This window comes from Eleutherodactylus coqui, chromosome 1 (assembly GCF_035609145.1).
Source record: "Eleutherodactylus coqui strain aEleCoq1 chromosome 1, aEleCoq1.hap1, whole genome shotgun sequence".
Lineage (NCBI taxonomy): Eukaryota > Metazoa > Chordata > Amphibia > Anura > Eleutherodactylidae > Eleutherodactylus > Eleutherodactylus coqui.
The window spans coordinates 39589230-39608323 of record NC_089837.1 but is presented as its reverse complement, the minus strand read 5'-3'; the positions used below and the strand labels follow the sequence as shown (position 1 = coordinate 39608323).

The 19094-nt window shown below is 49.5% G+C and overlaps 2 protein-coding genes across 2 annotated transcripts in view; one reads left to right on the top strand and one right to left on the bottom strand.

Moving 5' to 3' along the window:
- LOC136615746 (zinc finger protein 585A-like) overlaps window positions 1–11055 on the bottom strand; it is a 63316-nt gene extending 52261 nt beyond the window's left edge. Inside the window, exons 1-4 of the mRNA XM_066594179.1 lie at window positions 10993–11055; window positions 2678–2823; window positions 1034–1213; window positions 827–950 (exon numbers count right to left, since the gene is read on the bottom strand). Coding sequence (XP_066450276.1) covers window positions 827–950; window positions 1034–1213; window positions 2678–2776 — 403 coding nt within the window. The 5' untranslated portion in view covers window positions 2777–2823; window positions 10993–11055. The remainder of the gene's footprint in view (window positions 1–826; window positions 951–1033; window positions 1214–2677; window positions 2824–10992) is intronic.
- The window catches only part of LOC136612439 (zinc finger protein 721-like), a 564334-nt gene that overhangs the window by 118599 nt on the left and 426641 nt on the right, over window positions 1–19094 (top strand). The window lies entirely within an intron of this gene.

Genomic DNA, 19094 nt, shown 5'->3' with positions numbered 1-19094 from the left:
CTTCCTACGCCACTGCCTAGTACATAATATCTCGTCGTTACTGAAAAAAGAACGCTAGAGGTGAGATAAAAAGAACTTTGTCCTTTGAAGGGTTAAACGGAAGTATCTTATTGAAGAGAAAATTGTTGCAAATCAAGAAAGCGGAGAGCTTTTCTTTTTTTTTTTTTAAATGGATTTGGGAGTCAGCTGCAACTTTATTTGAACCTTATATTGCAGCAACATGCATGGTTAAACCTATGATATTTCGGTTAGATTAGTTGGAATCTTAAATTAGAGACGTGATTCCAAGGGAGCAGTTGCTATCTTTGCTTCAGACCATCCAGAAAACAACCTGTGTTATGGCTGATGCTTGTGCCGATGCTGTAAGGTTAACATAGCAAGAACATCTCTTGCCAATCCAGCTGTTAGAGCGCTTAGGTTAAAAAATTGGTTCAGTGACATGTCTTCAAAAAGGCCATGTGCAGTTCCTTATCTTAAAGAGTTTCTGTTGTGGCCACTCCTTGGCATTGCCTTTAGCGAGTACCTGCCCGCTCGAGACTGAAGGTTCGGGTGCCGGCGCGGGGGAGCGGTGAGTAGCGTCAGTCAGCAGAAGGGAGCGGGGGGGAGAGAGGGAGAGAGATATCTCCCCTCCGTTCCTCTCCGCTCTCCCCCGGCAGCTCCCTGCCCGCCGCTGGCACCCGAACCTTCAGTCTCGAGCGGGCAGATACTCGCTAAAGGCAATGCTCGCTCGAGCAATTGCCTTTAGCGAGTATACTCGCTCATCTCTATTCAACAGTCAACAAGTGCCAGTCTTATAAATATACATTATATAAAAAGCTCTTCTTACCCTGTGATGTAAGAGGCAGGTAGTTCTCCATCATGACGTCCTTGTACAGATATGTGTGTCTTCCTAAATACTCCCACTCCTCCATGGAGAAATAGACAGCGACATCCTGACACCTTATAGGAACCTGACAACACAATGATAACGTCATTACCCAGACTCCTCTAGTGCTGTTACTGTATCATTACCCAGCATTCCCAGCAGGGTCACCTCTCCAGTCAGCAGCTCAGTGATCTTGTTGGTGAGTCCTAGAATGTTCTGCACACGTTTTGGTAAGTGAGGAGGAGCCTCTGTGATGGAGTTCTGGCTCCTGGTCCATCCTCTTGACCCATGGAGATGGCTGTTGGGAGTCGCACCATCACCCGATGTCTTATTTACTATTGAGTAATCCTGTATATGGAGAGAGACATGTAGGGAACTGAACTCAATTTAACTAAACCTCCTTTTCCGAAGAGGGAGATGGTAATCCGAGCCTATAAAGCCCTAGTGAGACCACATCTGGAATACTGTGTTCAGTTCTGAAGTCCTCACCTACAGGAGGACATCGATAAAACAGAATGTGTCTAAAGATGAACTATAAAAATTTGGAAGGTCTCAGGTATAAAATTCATTAAGGACTCATAGGAGTTGTCTGAGTTAAGGGAAAGCCCTGCCCCATGTCCCACAAGCATTTTCCCGCTTCTCCATTCGTCATCTGTAGCTGGCTCCGCTCTATCTGTGATGTCACTCAGCAGGCTGAGTCTACAAAAAAGCTGCAGCAGCCAATGACAGCACTTAGCGATAATGGCTTAGCACGGTCATTGGCTGCTACAGCAGGTTTATGGGACACCACAGCTGTCTGTAAACAGGCAGCAGAGACCTGAGCCAGCGGTGGGAAACGAACGGGGGGAGAGGGGAGAAACTGCTTTTTTTTCATTTTAATGCATGGGAGACCCGGGGCAGAGGCTTCCCTTAACTCAGACAATCCCTTTAAAGAATATAATTTCTATAGCCTGAAAGAAAAGGAAAAAAGGGGACATGATGGAAACCCTAACTGCAGTGTTTCCCTGAAAATAAGACCCTGTCTCATTAATTTTTTGCCCCAAAAGAGGCACAGGGTATTATTTTTTGGTCTGCGGACTCCCAGCAGCTTGCTTCCAGTTGCTAACAGAACATTGCCTCCTGGTAACGAAGTTCGTAATTCCCGCCTCCAGGAAGCGATGACTCTGATTGGTTTTCGAGCAATGTAGCCGAGCCAATCAGAGTCATCGCTTCCTGGAGGTGGGGTTTACGAACTCTGTTACCAGGAAGCGATGTTCTGTTGGCTCTTGAGGACTGCAAGTAAGCTGACAGAACTCCACAGAGTGGCATGAGGAACCCAGACGGTGCCTGCTAGGTAAGTATTGATCTCTCTACCCTTGCTCCCTCCCGCTCCCCGCCGCATGCTGCTCGGCAAGTACACAGTTACTCGAAAAGACTGCTACTCGCTCGAGTAGCAGCCTTAAACAAGCACGCTCGCTCGCTCATCTCTAGTCAAGAAGCCGGGGTACAGGCAGTAGAAACCGCAATTAATACATGGGATGTTGAATCAGGCACCAGACACAAAAGCCAATGTAGTGCCAGTGGGTGAGCGGAAGGAGATAGCAGAAAACCCTACAACATTACTATTAGCTCATTGGTTCCCACCATACAGAACTGACCATATTGGGGGCCGATCTTCACATTCTCTGCTGTTCAGTTCTTTAGTTCTCCCTCACTTGGAAGGGCTGGAAGCCGTTATAGAGGACACTGGATTATTCCTAATACTTCCTACAATGGATTTTCTCTTCCCTTAGTCTGACTTTTTACATAATACAAAAATATTGAATAGCTTACCTCTCCGGTCAGCAGGTAGATGATCTCCAGCGTGAAGTTGAACACTCTTTTGGTAACTTCATTCCTGTCCATCCTTGGTGGGTCATTCAGGAGGACCATTTTGGATAAGAATATGAGAGAACTGGAGGGTTCTAGTGCTGCCGGCCCTTTAAGAAAAAAAAAGGGAGGCTCTCAATCATACAGGTTACTTGTAAAGATGAGCGAGCACACTCATCCGAGCTTGATGCTCGATTGAGTATTAGACTACTCGATGTACTCGCTACTCGAGTCGATCATGTGGTGCTCGAGAAAATTTCATTTCCCTTCCCCGCATGTTTAGTGGCATTTTTAGCCAGTAAACATGCAGGGAAGGCATTACCACTTCCGGCTGTGATGTGCCAACCCTGTGCACATCCTTAGCAGTGACTGGCTGAGCTGGTCAGGTGACCGCAGAGTATTAAAACTTTGGTCACCCGCAGCTCGCCTCAGACGCATGCTGCATGAGCTGAGGGATAGAGCTGCTGATATAGGGAAAGCAATAATGTAGGGATTGGATTTTGGTTAGGCAGGGATCCTGACTACAAGAAGCCAACAGTCCTTTCTAGGACTACTACTCCTCTCATTGTGTGCATCAGCATTTTGGCTGGCTGGGACAAGTAGTGCGCACAAATTTGTTCCCAAGCATCACGGCTGTATTCTGCCCACTCTTACCAGTTTTAAGCAGTGTACTAATTTTTTAGTTTTTTGGGGGCTCCAAACGTACGCTATATACCAGTGTCTGGGGATTTGATTCTCTGGTAATTAACAAAAGTGTACACAGTAGAAATTTTTTTTGACCCTGCTGACAGTGTACTCTATATACCAGTGTCTGGGGGCTGTGAATTCACAACAGTATACACACTTGAAATTTTTTTTGTACCTGCTGAAAGCCTAAGGTATATATACCCGTGTCTGGGTGGTGGGAATTTCTGCAATCTAACACTGCTTATTGTGTCTATTGTGGCCTATAAGCATACGCAAAGTAACTTGCATTTTGCGTAGCATTTAGTCCAAGTGCTTTATCCAACATGATGAAGACTAGGGGTAAGGGTCGAGGTCGAGGACATGGGTGTCCGAATGAGGGTGTGGGCAGAGGCCGAGGTCCTGGGTGGGGTGAAACAGTGCCTGCTGCTGAAGGATTAGTAGAGCGCCGCGTATCTGCACTCCCCAGCTTCATCTTACATTTTGCAGGTCCGCGTGGTAGACCATTATTAAAAGAACAACAGTGCGATCAGGTGCTGATGTGGATAGCGGTTAACGCTTCCAGTACTTTATGCAACACCCAGTCTTCCACGCAGTCCACTCATGGCAGCCAAGGGACTGCACCTCTGAATCCTCAGTCTGCTCCTCCTTCCTCCCAGCCTGGTCACTCCAGGAAAAGAAGAGATTCTGAACAGGTGTACTCCCAAGAACTCTTTTCGGGTCCCTGCCCTGAGTCGGAAAAAAAACGGTTCATCAGCCACGTGAGGAGTTTGTCGTGACCGATGCCCAAATTTTGGACCTTTCACAGACTCATCAAATATGCACTTATAACTAGATATGAGGGTGGTGTGGCTATGAAGCAAGCGTGTGGCATGAGGGCAGCTGAATGCTGCGCTGTGAAAAATTTGAGTACGCTGTGGACGCAGGGTCGTGTGGGGTGGTTGGACAGCAATGCCAGCATGTAACCCAGGAGAAGAGGCAGCAGTGTCACCCGCAGGCTGTGATTGTCCTTCGTTCCACCTAGTGTGGTGCTTAGCTAAGATGTGCCAGCGAGTGTGCATTGCTGATTATGGTCTGTCCCAAGTAAATTGTTAGGTGGTGAGCGCCAGGCTCTTGCCCACAATTTGTCTTAATAGTGGTACCGGGGAGCCTCAGATGCACCCATGCATGCTGCCCCTGCCCTTCCCTATCTGTTTCTGTGGCGTTTCCATGACGTTCTGATGTTTTCAGGTGTTTCACATGCCCTCCCCTATGTGGAGCATGGATCACCCTAAAAAATGCTCGAGTCTCCTATTGACTTCAATGGGGTTTGTTACTCGAAACAAGCTCCCAAGCATTACGAAAAGTTTGACTCGAGCAACGAGCACCCGAGCATTTTGGTGCTCACTCATCTCTAGTTACGTGTGGAATACAGTATTTCAATTAATGAGCATTGAGATAAATATGTTCTCTAAGCCTTAGCCACCTGTTTTATAGAGGTATTCCCAACACATATACACACACGCTCTTTTATTAGTCCCCCGGCCCTTTGTGATGGCAGCTTCCTTGTATGGAGATTCTCCCCGTGACCCCGGGGGGCAGCATGAAACCACGTGACGGCTTTTCCGTGGATTCAGTTTGAATAAACATAGAATGAGAAAAGCGAATGATCTGAGCGACTTCCAATGAGGCCGATTATTGGTGGTAGACTAGCCAAGGCCGGGATGTCACTGCCAACCGCATGGGTAGTTTCTCGTGTAACGGTGTATAGAGTTTACAGAAATGGGGAGACTGGGGTAAAACACTCAAGTAATTTGCAGTGGAATACAACGCTGGAGCTCCAACCAAGCAACGTGTCCAAACACACAAGTTGTCGTTCCTTAGCACAGATGGGCTATAACAGCTGATGTGCAGTTCCAGCACGATTGTCATCTAGGAGAGACTCCAGGGGGCAAGAATTGTATCACAGTACAAAACCATCTCCTGGTCAGACAAATAAATAAATCTTATTTGTATAGCGCCAAGTTATTCTGCAGCTTTCAGGTAATTTATTTATCAGGGGGCAGTATCGGAGGGTTCACCATTACTAGTGGGGTACCACAGGGGGCAGTATCGGAGGGGTCACCGTTACTAGTGGGGAACCACAGGGGGCAGTATCGGAGGGTTCACCGTTACTAGTGGGGAACCACAGGGGGCAGTATCGGAGGGTTCACCGTTACTAGTGGGGAACCACAGGGGGCAGTATCGGAGGGTTCACCGTTACTAGTGGGGAACCACAGGGGGCAGTATCGGAGGGTTCACCGTTACTAGTGGGGAACCACAGGGGGCAGTATCGGAGAATTCACCGTTACTAGTGTGGTACCACAGGGGGCAGTATCGGAGAATTCACCGTTACTAGTGTGGTACCACAGGGGGAAGTATCGGAGAAGTCACCGTTACTAGTGTGGTACCACAGGGGGAAGTATCGGAGAAGTCACCGTTACTAGTGTGGTACCACAGGGGGAAGTATCGGAGAAGTCACCGTTACTAGTGTGGTACCACAGGGGGAAGTATCGGAGAAGTCACCGTTACTAGTGTGGTACCACAGGGGGAAGTATCGGAGAAGTCACCGTTACTAGTGTGGTACCACAGGGGGAAGTATCGGAGAAGTCACCGTTACTAGTGTGGTACCACAGGGGGAAGTATCGGAGAAGTCACCGTTACTAGTGTGGTACCACAGGGGGAAGTATCGGAGAAGTCACCGTTACTAGTGTGGTACCACAGGGGGAAGTATCGGAGAAGTCACCGTTACTAGTGTGGTACCACAGGGGGAAGTATCGGAGATGTGACTGTTACTAGTGTGGTACCACAGGGGGAAGTATCGGAGAAGTCACCGTTACTAGTGTGGTACCACAGGGGGAAGTATCGGAGAAGTCACCGTTACTAGTGTGGTACCACAGGGGGAAGTATCGGAGAAGTCACTGTTACTAGTGTGGTACCACAGGGGGAAGTATCGGAGAAGTCACTGTTACTAGTGTGGTACCACAGGGGGAAGTATCGGAGAAGTCACTGTTACTAGTGTGGTACCACAGGGGGAAGTATCGGAGAAGTCACTGTTACTAGTGTGGTACCACAGGGGGAAGTATCGGAGAAGTCACTGTTACTAGTGTGGTACCACAGGGGGAAGTATCGGAGAAGTCACTGTTACTAGTGTGGTACCACAGGGGGAAGTATCGGAGAAGTCACTGTTACTAGTGTGGTACCACAGGGGGAAGTATCGGAGAAGTCACTGTTACTAGTGTGGTACCACAGGGGGAAGTATCGGAGAAGTCACTGTTACTAGTGTGGTACCACAGGGGGAAGTATCGGAGAAGTCACTGTTACTAGTGTGGTACCACAGGGGGAAGTATCGGAGAAGTCACTGTTACTAGTGTGGTACCACAGGGGGAAGTATCGGAGAAGTCACTGTTACTAGTGTGGTACCACAGGGGGAAGTATCGGAGAGGTCACTGTTACTAGTGTGGTACCACAGGGGGAAGTATCGGAGAGGTCACTGTTACTAGTGTGGTACCACAGGGGGCAGTATCGGAGAGGTCACTGTTACTAGTGTGGTACCACAGGGGGCAGTATTGGAGAGGTCACTGTTACTAGTGCGGTAACACAGGGGGCAGTATTGGAGGGTTCCCCGTTACTAGTGGGGTACCACAAGGGGCAGTATTGGAGGGGTCACTGTTATTAGTGCGGTACCAAAGAGGGCAGTATTGGAGGGGTCACAGTTACTTGTGTGGTAACACAGGGGGCAGTATTAGAGGGGTCACCGTTACTTGTGTGGTAACACAGGGGGCAGTATTGGAGGGGTCACCGTTACTTGTGTGGTAACACAGGGGGCAGTATTGGAGGGGTCACCATTACTAGTGGGATACCACAGTGGGCAGCATAGGAGTGGTCACCATTACTAGTGGGGTACCACAGGGGGCAGTATTGGAGGGGTCAGTGTTACTAGTGCAGTAACACAGGGGGCAGTATAGGAAGGGTCATCGTTACTAGTGGGGTACCACAGGAGGCAGTACTGGAGGGGTCAGTGTTACTAGTGCAGTAACACAAGGGGGCAGTATTGGAGGGGTCACTGTTACTAGTGGGGTAACACAGGAGCAGTATTGAAGGGGGTCACCATTACTAGTGGGGTACTACAGGGGGCAGTATTGGGGGGTTTACTGTTACTAGTGTGGTACCACAGGGGGCAGTATAGGAGGGGTCACCATTACTAGTGGGGTACCAAAGGGGGCAGTATAGGAGGGGTCACTATTACTAGTAGGATACCACAGTGGGCAGTATAGGAGTGGTCACCGTTACTATTGGGGTACCACAGGGGGCCGTATAGGAGAGGTCACCATTACTAGTGGGGTACCACAGGGGGCAGTATAGGAGGGATCACCATTACTAGTGGGGTACCACAGGGGGCAGTATAGGAGGGGGTCACCATCACTAGTGGGGTACCACAGGGGGCAGTATAGGAGGGGTCACCATCACTAGTGGGGTACCACAGGGGGCAGTATTGGACCATATTCCCTTTAATATATTTAGTAATGATGACCTGGTAGACGGATTGTGCAGTAAAATATCAATATTTGCAGATGATACAAAACTATATAAAGAAAATAACACAAGAGAGAACAGAAGGAGATTGCAGGAGGTTCTGGATAAGTTGGGGCAGAAAAGTGGCAAATGAGATTTAACACTGATCAAAAAATAAATCTTGTTATTTGTATAGTGACAACTTATTTATTCCCCTCCACCAAGCTGGGTACTCATTTTACCGACCTCAGAAGGATGGAGGGCTGAGTCAACCTTGAGCCGGCTGCCTGAACCATGGTAAATGTGCTGTTCTGCACACAGGCAGAGGAAATACGTGTCAGTACTACTGTAGCTTGTCACCACCGGAAGCTAGGGAGGGGTTTGACATGGCTGGCATGGATTAACGCCCCCTGTCGCGCCTCCTGATTGGCTGAATTCTCTCCTCTGTCCTCCCCCGTGGCCACACACCACCGGACTTCCCCCTGCTGTAGCGGTGAGATCAGCCCGGTAGCGGCCACACTGTCCTCTCCCCGCTGTACCGGCGAGATGCGGTCGCTCATCGGTTACCCCTCTCTCGATCCGCCTCTTAACAGCGCGCCAGTGACAGCTGCTGAAAGGAGAGGAGGCAGCGGAGCAGAGTAGCCGTCAGTGGCTGCATCCCCTGAAAGTGCAGAGAGCGTTGGAAGGGCCTTATCCACTGCACTGAGTGCCTCTACAGCACGGGGGCAGGACAGTGTTGGGCGCAGCGATCTGGGCAGGGGGGAGGACGACAGTGTTGCTCGGGGTGGCGTGCCGATCTCTGTGTACACACCACTTCAGAGCCGACAGGACTGTGAGTACAGGCAAGGCAATCACACTGTAGTGATATTTGCCTGTACTGGAGGGTTAGGGGTTAATTTTCCTGTTAGGCTTACATTATTCACTCTACATGTGTCCATGTTACACCTGTAACACCTGTAAAACGGAAGCATGTAGAGCTAATAATGCAAGCCTAACAGCAAAACTAACACTAACCCTCAGCTTGCAGCCCAGCGAAAAATCACTACAGATGCTGTTAGGACCTTCAACAAGTTAGCCAGTCGGGAGCTAGGGGAGTGACAGGGGTGTTCCTCCATGCAAGCCCTGTCAAACCCCTAGCTTCCAGTGGTGACAAGGTACAACAGTACCATACATGTCACCATTACACACTAAAAGGGAAGCCACTGGGGAACACTGACATGGAAAAGGACTTGGGGGTCTAGTTATCTGTAAGGGAAATAGGATCATGGGGGCATCAGAAGAGGTCTAGGGGCAAAGGACGAGAACATTGTTCTTCCCCTTTACAAGTCCCTGGTCAGACCAGAGAGGGAATACTGTGAACAGTTTTGGGCACTGGTACTCAAGAAGGACATATCAGAACTTGAGCGGGTACAAAGCCAGGCAACTAAAGTAATAAATTGAATGGACGGACTACAATACCCAGACAGGCCATCAAAATTGGGATTATTTAGTTTAGGAAATTGACAACTGAGAGGCGACCTAATAACAATGTATAAATATATCAGTGGTCAGGACAGAGATCTCTCTCATCATCTATTTATAACCAGGACTGTAACAAGGGGGCGCTCTAATAACTATGTATAATATATCAGGGGACAATACAGAGATCTCTCCCATCATCTATTATACCCAGGACTGTAACAAGGGGGCGCTCTAATAACTATGTATAAATATATCAGGGGACAATACAGAGATCTCTCCCATCATCTATTATACCCAGGGCTGTAACAAGGGGGCGCTCTAATAACTATGTATAAATATATCAGGGGACAGTACAGAGATCTCTCCCATCATCTATTATACCCCGGACTATAACAAGGGGGCGCTCTAATAACTACATATAAATATGTATCAGGGGACAATACAGAGATCTCTCCCATCATCTATTTATATCCAGGACTGTAACAAGGGGGCGCTCTAATAACTATGTATAATATATCAGGGCAATACAGAGATCTCTCCTATCATCTATTATACCCAGGAATGTAACAAGGGGGCGCTCTAATAACTATGTATAATATATCAGGGGACAATACAGAGATCTCTCCCATCATCTATTTATACCCAGGACTGTAACAAGGGGGCACTCTAATAACTATGTATAAATATATCAAGTGACAATACAGAGATCTCTCCCATCATCTATTTATACCCAGGACTGTAACAAGGGGGCGCTCTAATAACTATGTATAGATATATATCAGGGGACAATACAGAGATCTCTCCCATCATCTATTTATACCCAGGACTGTAACAAGGGGGCGCTCTAATAACTATGTATAGATATATATCAGGGGACAATACAGAGATCTCTCCCATCATCTATTTATACCCAGGACTGTAACAAGGGGGCGCTCTAATAACTATGTATAGATATATATCAGGGGACAATACAGAGATCTCTCCCATCATCTATTATACCCAGGACTGTAACAAGGGGGCGCTCTAATAACTATGTATAATATATCAAGTGACAATACAGAGATCTCTCCCATCATCTATTATACCCATGACTGTAACAAGGGGGCGCGCAAATAACTATGTATAATATATCAGGGGACAATACAGAAATCTCTCCCATCATCTATTTATACCCAGGACTGTAACAAGGGGGCGCCCTCTACGTCTAGAGGAAAGAAGGTTTATACACCTACATAGAAGGGGTTCTTTACTGTAAGAGCAGTAAGACTATGGAACTCTCTGTCTGAGGATGTGGGGATGGAGGACTCACTAAAAGAATAAAGAGGGACCTGGACGGCTTTCTTGAGTGATACGATATTATATGTTATATCACTGATTACCTCAGAAGGGTCGGTGATCCGGAGATTATTCCGATCGACAGATTGGAGTCGGGAAGGATTTTTCCCCCTGAAAGAGGAAAATTGTCTTCTTTTTTTTGCCTTCCTCTGGATCAACACTGAAGGATAATAGGCGGAGCTGGATGGATATAATGTGTTAAGGCTAGAAAAAGCCCCATGTTACTGTGTATCAAAACATACAACAAACCCTCCGCCGCCTCTTACCTGCCGGCCGGAGTCACACGCAGAGCTCTGCTATCTGTGTATATATATCCTCTGGCTGATAACAGAGACAACAGCAGAGGCCAGGAGCTACTACACTCTAATAGGACCTGTGATGATGTCATCATCATGTGATCACTACCTGAGAGGGCGGAGCTCAGCAGTGAGGAGGAGAAGTGGTGGCTGAAGGACCTGTGATGATGTCACTGTCATGTGATCAGTACCTGAGGGGGCGGAGCTCAGCAGTGAGGAGGAGAAGAAGTGGTGGCTGAAAGACCTGTGATGATGTCACTCTCATGTGATCAGTATATAAGGGGCGGAGGGAGAAGTGGTGGCTGAAGGACCTGTGATGATGTCACTGTCATGTGATCAGTGAGGGGCAGAGACGGGAGTGGGAGGAACAGAGCTGACAGCCGTCACTGTCATGGTTTCTATGTTTTCCGCCTTGTGTCAGGGACAGTATTGTTTCTCCTTAGGGCGAGCCCCTGGCAGGTGTGAGGAGACTTATAAGGCCATGCATGCTCCTCTGGGAAGTATGCAAATGGAACAATACCTCTACAGCGCCACCTATTGGAAGGCAGCATTCCAGCAAGTCAATGTCAGAGTTTTTAAACAAGCTTGTAAAAATGAAAGTCTGACATTGACTAGCAGTAATGTCACCTTCCAATAGGTGGCGCTGCAGAGGTATTATTGCATCCTGCGTTGGCATATTTCACATATCGCCTCAAGAAAAAAAAAAAAAAAAAAAAATCGCAAAAAAATTACAGCTTTGTTCGGGCAATTTTTGAGCGTCAGCGATGCTTTTTCTTGTGAAGAATCGCACATCACATGGCTGCCGCCAAAGGCAATAGGAGTTTATAAAAATGCATCGCATGGCAATCCCAAATTTGTGCATTGCGATGCAATAAATAGGAGGCAAGACACAGAAAGATAGGAGAGGCCACGGTTTTTTAAAAACATTGCAAATTGGAATGAAACCATTGAAAATCATTAGTTTCATAATTCTGCGCTTCACTCGCTCTCGCATCGCACGATTTTATGCCATTATGAAGGCAGCCTGAAGGGTAAATGATCCCCCTCCTGACCCACATCTACAGGCCTCTCACTAGCCAAGCCAGAAGCCTGCTGCACACTGCTGAGAGGTGAAAACCCAGAAACAGCTGTCTGTGTATGCATTATGGCTTGGCCTATAATTCCCAGTCATCGTCATAAGGCGTGTTTAGAAAGTCTAAGATTGACTTCCAATAGGTGGCGCTGCAGAGGCTTTGTACCGTCTTCACAATTGATTCTTGCGAGCGTGCTCAGATACAACGACGACTATGCCCTAGTAGTGGTGGCTGAAGGAGCTGCCTTGTTGGTCACATTAGGAGGCGGAATTTTGTATGGAGCGTTAGCGGGAATGTAATGGATTCAATTCCCCTATTGATGAATATTGGCATACATTGCGCCAATTCTTTAAGGGACTCAACAGTTTAAAATTGTGCTAAATTTACAAAACTGGCACACGGACTTGTAAATTCGGCACACCGCACGAAGAATAGGAAAAATATGCTAAAAATATGTTGTATTGAGTAAAATCAAGCCAGCAATGTAACACATTTCAAGGTACTCAGACCTCTTCCTCAGGCTGCATTCCCACGAACATATATCGGCACGGTTTTCTCGCCAAGCCTCCTCATCTGCAGGGGGGGGGAGGAGGGAAGAGCCAGGAGCAGGAACTGAGCGCTCGCCCTCTCTCTGCCTCCTCTCCGCCCCTCTGCACTATTTGCAATGAAAGGAGGCAGGACGGGGGCGGGTCTAAGTTCCGAGAATTAGCCCCGCCCCTCCCCCTGCAGATGAGGACGACGTATATCGGCTCGGCGTGAAAACCGAGCCGATATACGTTCGTGGGAATGCAGCCTCAGACAGCTGGGTAATCACTGACAATAGCCAATTACAAAAACAATAATGAAGTTAATTTCGAGTATTGCTATTATCAGTAATTGCCCAGCTGTCTGAGGAAGAGGTCTGAGTACGTCGAAACGTGTTACATTGCTCTACACATTATATGACCTGTTAGTTCTATGAGACTACACAGTGTCACGCTCTGCTCTGGGGACATGTAGTTCTATGGGTTTCCAGGAGCACACTGCCACAGGTGTGGGATGATTGAGCTGGCTAGGTGTATATTGCGCCAGTTAGCCAATCACCACCAGTCTGCCGCACATAAATGCCGGCCCCTCTTACTAGAGAGAATCCGTCATTTACCCTTCTCCTCGTTCCTCCCATAACCCTGGTGTTTAGAGTCATGCATGCTTTGCTTTGTGTTGCTGCATGAGCACTCGTAGGGAAGAACAATGTCGGAAAGTAATGACTACTATGTCTTGTGAAAAAGTAATTTGGAGTCCCGGCCACTTTAGACATGTTTACCTGCCGGTAGGATGGGTCTTGTCTAGAGATGAGCGAACGTGTTCGTCCGAACTTGATATCCGTGCGAATATTAGGGTGTTCGGGATGTTCGTTATTCGTAACGAACACCATGCGGTGTCCGGGTTACTTTCACTTCCTTCCCTGAGACGTTAGCGCGCTTTTCTGGCCAATTGAAAGACAGGGAAGGCATTACAACTTCCTCCTGTGTTGTTCCAGCCCTATACCACCCCCCTGCTGTGAGTGGCTGGCGAGATCAGGTGTCCGCCGAATATAAAAGTCGGCCCCTCCCGCGGCTCGCCACAGATGCCTTGTGAGTTAGATGAGGGACAGTGCTGTTTGTACCGGAGCTGCTGTAGGGAAAGAATTGGTAGTTAGTGTAGGCTTCAAGACCCCCAAAGGCCCTTATTAGGGCCACTGATAGCTGTGTGTTGGCTGCTGTTAGCAGTGGCAATTTTTTTTTCTTCTCAAAATCGGCTCTGCAGAGCGTTGCACCCGGCATTAGGGACAGAAGTGTTGCATAGGCAGGGAGAGTGTTAGGAGTGAGTGTAGCCTTCAAGAACCTCAACGGTCCTTTCTAGGGCCATATTTAACCGTGTGCAGTACTGTGCTGGCTGCTGTTAGCTGTGCTGCATATTTTTTTTCTTCTCAAAATCGCCTCTGCAGAGCATTGCACCCTCCATTGATACTGCAGGGAAAGAATTGTGTAGGCAGGGCCACAACACAGTTATTATTCATTGAATATACGCAGTGCGGCCTTTTGCTTGTAAAACAAGTGAAAAAAATTCTATTTGACCTGCCTCTGTCCGTCCTGTGGAGTGTGGACACGTGTGAGCTGCGTGTACAACGTTAAAAAATCAGACGCACCCAGCTACTCTTTACTGCTGGCTTCGCCATTTGCTTTCCTTAATTGGGAAAAAAAAACCTGCTCTGCCAGAGTTATAATAACTCTGCTACCCTCAAGTTCTGTGCCACATTAGCAGGGCCACAGCACAGTTATTAAACTTCTCATGTTCATTGAATATACGCAGTGCTGCCTTTTGGTGGAAAAAAACTGAAAAAATTTCTATTTGTCCTGCCTCTGTCCGTCCTAAGGGCGGTGGACTCGTGTCGGCTGCGTGTGCAACGTTTAAAAATCAGACGCACCCAGCCACGTTTTACTCCTGGCTTCGCCATTTGCTTTCCTTAATTTGGAAAAAAAATACCTGCTCTGCCAGAGTTATAATAACTCTGCTACCCTCAAGTTCTGTGCCACATTAGCAGGGCCACAGCACAGTTATTAAACTTCTCATGTTCATTGAATATACGCAGTGCTGCCTTTTGGTGGAAAAAAACTGAAAAAATTTCTATTTGTCCTGCCTTTGTCCGTCCTAAGGGCGGTGGACACGTGTGAGCTGCGTGTGCAATGTTTAAAAATCAGACGCACCCAGCTACGTTTTACTGCTGGCTTCGCCATTTGCTTTCCTTAATTGGGAAAAAAATACCTGCTCTGCCAGAGTTATAATAACTCTGCTACCCTCACGTTCTGTGACACATTAGCAGGGCCACAGCACAGTTATTAAACTTCTCATGTTCATTGAATATACGCAGTGCTGCCTTTTGGTGGAAAAAAACTGAAAAAAAAACTATTTGTCCTGCCTCTGTCCGTCCTAAGGGCTGTGTGTACGTGTCGGCTGCGTGTGCAACGTTTAAAAATCAGACACACCCAGCTACGTTTTACTGCTGGCTTCGCCATTTGCTTTCCTTAATTGGGAAAAAAATACCTGCTCTGCCAGAGTTATAATAACTCTGCTACCCTCACGTTCTGTGACACATTAGCAGGGCCACAGCACAGTTATTAAACTTAGATTATTCATTCACTAGAGGCAGTGGGGCCTTTCGTTTTCAAAAAAGGGAAAAAATTATATTTGGCCTGCAGTCTTGCGCCAATTTATTTCCTGCCTGTGAAATCAAATCACTGGTAATACAGCATGCTGAGGGGTAGGGGTAGGCCTAGAGGACGTGGACGCGGCCGAGGACGCGGAGGGCCAAGTCAGGGTGTGGGCACAGGCCGAGCTCCTGATCCAGGTGTGTCGCAGCCGACTGCTGCGCGATTAGGAGAGAGGCACGTTTCTGGCGTCCCCACATTCATCGCCCAATTAATGGGTCCACGCGGGAGACGGTTATTAGAAAATGAGCAGTGTGAGCAGGTCCTGTCCTGGATGGCAGAAAGTGCTTCGAGCAACCTATCGTCCACCCGCAGTTCTGCGCCGTCCACTGCTGCAAATCCGAATCCTCTGTCTGCTGCTCCTCCTTCCTCCCAGCCTCCTCACTCCACTACAATGACACCTGCTCAGGAGCGGGAACACTCCCAGGAACTGTTCTCGGGCCCCTGCTTAGATTGGGCAGCAGCGGTTCCTCTCCCACCAGAGGAGTTTATCGTCACTGATGCCCAACCATTCGAAAGTTCCCGGGGTCCGGGGAAAGAGGCTGGGGACTTCCGCCAACTGTCTCAACAACTTTCTGTGGGTGAGGAGGACGATGACGATCAGACACAGTTGTCTTGCAGTGAGGTAGTAGTAAGGGCAGTAAGTCCGAGGGAGCAGCGCACAGAGGATTCGGAGGAAGAGCAGCAGGACGATGAGGTGACTGACCCCACCTGGTGTGCAACGCTTACTCAGGAGGACAGGTCTTCAGAGGGGGAGTCAAGGGCATCAGCAGGGCAGGTTGCAAGAGGCAGTGCGGTGGCCAGGGGTAGAGGCAGGGCCAGACCGAATAATCCACCAAGTGTTTCCCAAAGCGCCCCCTCGCGCCATGCCACCCTGCAGAGGCCGAGGTGCTCTAAGGTCTGGCAGTTTTTCACAGAGACGCCTGACGACCGACGAACAGTGGTGTGCAACCTTTGTCGCGCAAAGCTCAGCCGGGGAGCCACCACCAACAGCCTCACCACCACCAGCATGCGCAGACATATGATGGCCAAGCACCCCGCAAGGTGGGACGAAGGCCGTTCAGCGCCTCCGGTTTGCACCCCTGCCTCTCCCCCTGTGCCCCAACCTGCCACTGAGATGCAACCCCCCTCTCAGGACACAGGCACTACCGCCTCATGGCCTGCACCCACACCCTCATCTCCGCTGTCCTCGGCCCCATCCAGCAGTGTAGTTCAGCGCACCGTCCAGCCGTCGCTTGCGCAACTGTTGGAGCGCAAGCGCAAGTACGCCGCCACGCACCCGCACGCTCAAACGTTAACCGTCCGCATAGCAAAATTCATCAGCCTTGAGATGCTGCCGTATAGGGTTGTGGAAACTGAGTCCTTCAAAAGTATCATGGAGGCGGCGGCCCCGCGCTACTCAGTTCCCAGTCGCCACTACTTTTCCCGATGTGCCGTCCCAGCCCTGCACGACCACGTCTCCCGCAACATTGTACGCGCCCTCACCAACGCGGTTACTGCCACGGTCCACTTAACAACGGACACGTGGACAAGCACAGGCGGGCAGGGCCACTACATCTCCCTGACGGCACATTGGGTGAATTTAGTGGAGGCTGGGACAGAGTCAGAGCCTGGGACCGCTCACGTCGTACCCACCCCCAGAATTGCGGGCCCCAGCTCGGTGCTGGTATCTGCGGAGGTGTATGCTTCCTCCACTAAAGCACCCTCCTCCTCCTCCTCCTCCTCTGTCTCGCAATCAAGATGTGTTAGCAGCAGCATGTCGCCAGCAGTCGGTGTCGCGCGGTGTGGCAGCACAGCGGTGGGCAAGCGTCAGCAGGCCGTGCTGAAACTACTCAGCTTAGGCGATAAGAGGCACACGGCCCACGAACTGCTGCAGGGTCTGACACAGCAGACCGACCGCTGGCTTGCGCCGCTGAGCCTCCAACCGGGCATGGTTGTGTGTGACAACGGCCGTAACCTGGTGGCGGCTCTGCAGCTCGGCAGCCTCACGCACGTGCCATGCCTGGCCCACGTCTTTAATTTGGTGGTTCAGCGCTTTCTGAAAAGCTACCCACGCTTGTCAGACCTGCTCGTAAAGGCGCGCCGGCTCTGCGCACATTTCCGCAAGTCCCACACGGACGCTGCCACCCTGCGCACCCTGCAACATCACTTTAAGCTGCCAGTGCACCGACTGCTGTGCGACGTGCCCACACGGTGGAACTCTACGCTCCACATGTTGGCCAGGCTCTATGAACAGCGTAGAGCTATAGTCGAATACCAACTCCAACATGGGCGGCGCAGTGGGAGTCAGCCTCCTCAATTCCTTTCAGAAGAGTGGGCCTGGTTGGCAGACATCTGCCATGTCCTTGGTAATTTTGAGGAGTCTACCCAGGTGGTGAGCGGCGATGCTACAATCATTAGCGTCACCATTCCTCTGCTATGCATCTTGAGAAATTCCCTGCAAACCATAAAGGCAGCTGCTTTGCGCTCGGAAACGGGGGCGGTGGAAGACAGTATGCCGCTGGATAGTCAGGGCACCCTCCTGTCTATTTCTCAGCGCGTACAGGAGGAGGAGGAGGAGCATGAGGAGGATGAGGAGGAGGGGGAAGAGACAGCTTGGCCCGCTGCTGACGGTACACCGGCTGATTGCCTGTCATCCTTTCAGCGTGTATGGCCTGAGGAGGAGGAGGAGGAGGAGGAGGAGGATCCTGGCAGTGATCTTCCTAGTAAGGACAGCCATGTGTTGCGTACAGGTACCCTGGCACACATGGCGGACTTCATGTTAGGATGCCTTTCTCGTGACCCTCGCGTTGCACGCATTCTGGCCACGACGGATTACTGGGTGTACACACTGCTCGACCCACGCTATAAGGAGAACCTGCTCACTCTCATTCCCGAAGAGGAAAGGGGTTCGAGAGTGTTGCTATACCACAGGACCCTTGCGGACAAGCTGATGGTAAAATTCCCAGCCGACAGCGCTAGTGGCAGAAGGCGCAGTACCGAGGGCAAGGTAGCAGGGGAGGTGCGGAGATCGAGCAGCATGTACATCCCAGGCAGTGCAACAGTCTTTAAGGGCCTGGACAGCTTTATGGCTCCCCAGCAAGACTGTGTCACCGCTCCCCAGTCAAGGCTGAGTCGGCGGGAGCACTGTAAAAGGATGGTGAGGGAGTACGTAGCCGATCGCACGACCGTCCTCCGTGACGCCTCTGCCACCTACAACTACTGGGTGTCGAAGCTGGACACGTGGCCTGAACTAGCGCTGTATGCCCTGGAGGTGCTTGCTTGTCCTGCGGCTAGCGTCTTGTCGGAGAGGGTGTTTAGTGCGGCTGGGGGAATCATCACGGATAAGCGTACCCGCCTGTCAACCGACAATGCCGACAGGCTTACACTCATCAAGATGAACAAAGCCTGGATTTCCCCAGACTTCTCTTCTCCACCAGCGGACAGCAGCGATACGTAAGCATTACGTAGGCTGCACCCGCGGATGGAAGCTATGTTCTCTCTCACCATCCAAAACGGGGACATTTCTGCTTCATCAATCTGTGTCTAATATTCCTCCTCCTCCTCCTGCTCCTCCTCCTGAAACCTCACGTAATCACGTTGAACGGGCAATTTTTCTTAGGGCCACAAGGCTCACTCATATAATTTTTCGAAACAATTTTTATATGTTTCAATGCTCTTAAAAGCGTTGAAACTTTAACTTGAACCAATTTTTCGTTAAACTGGGCTGCCTCGAGGCCTAGTTACCACTTAAGCCACATTAACCAAAGCGATTAATGGGTTTCACCTGCCA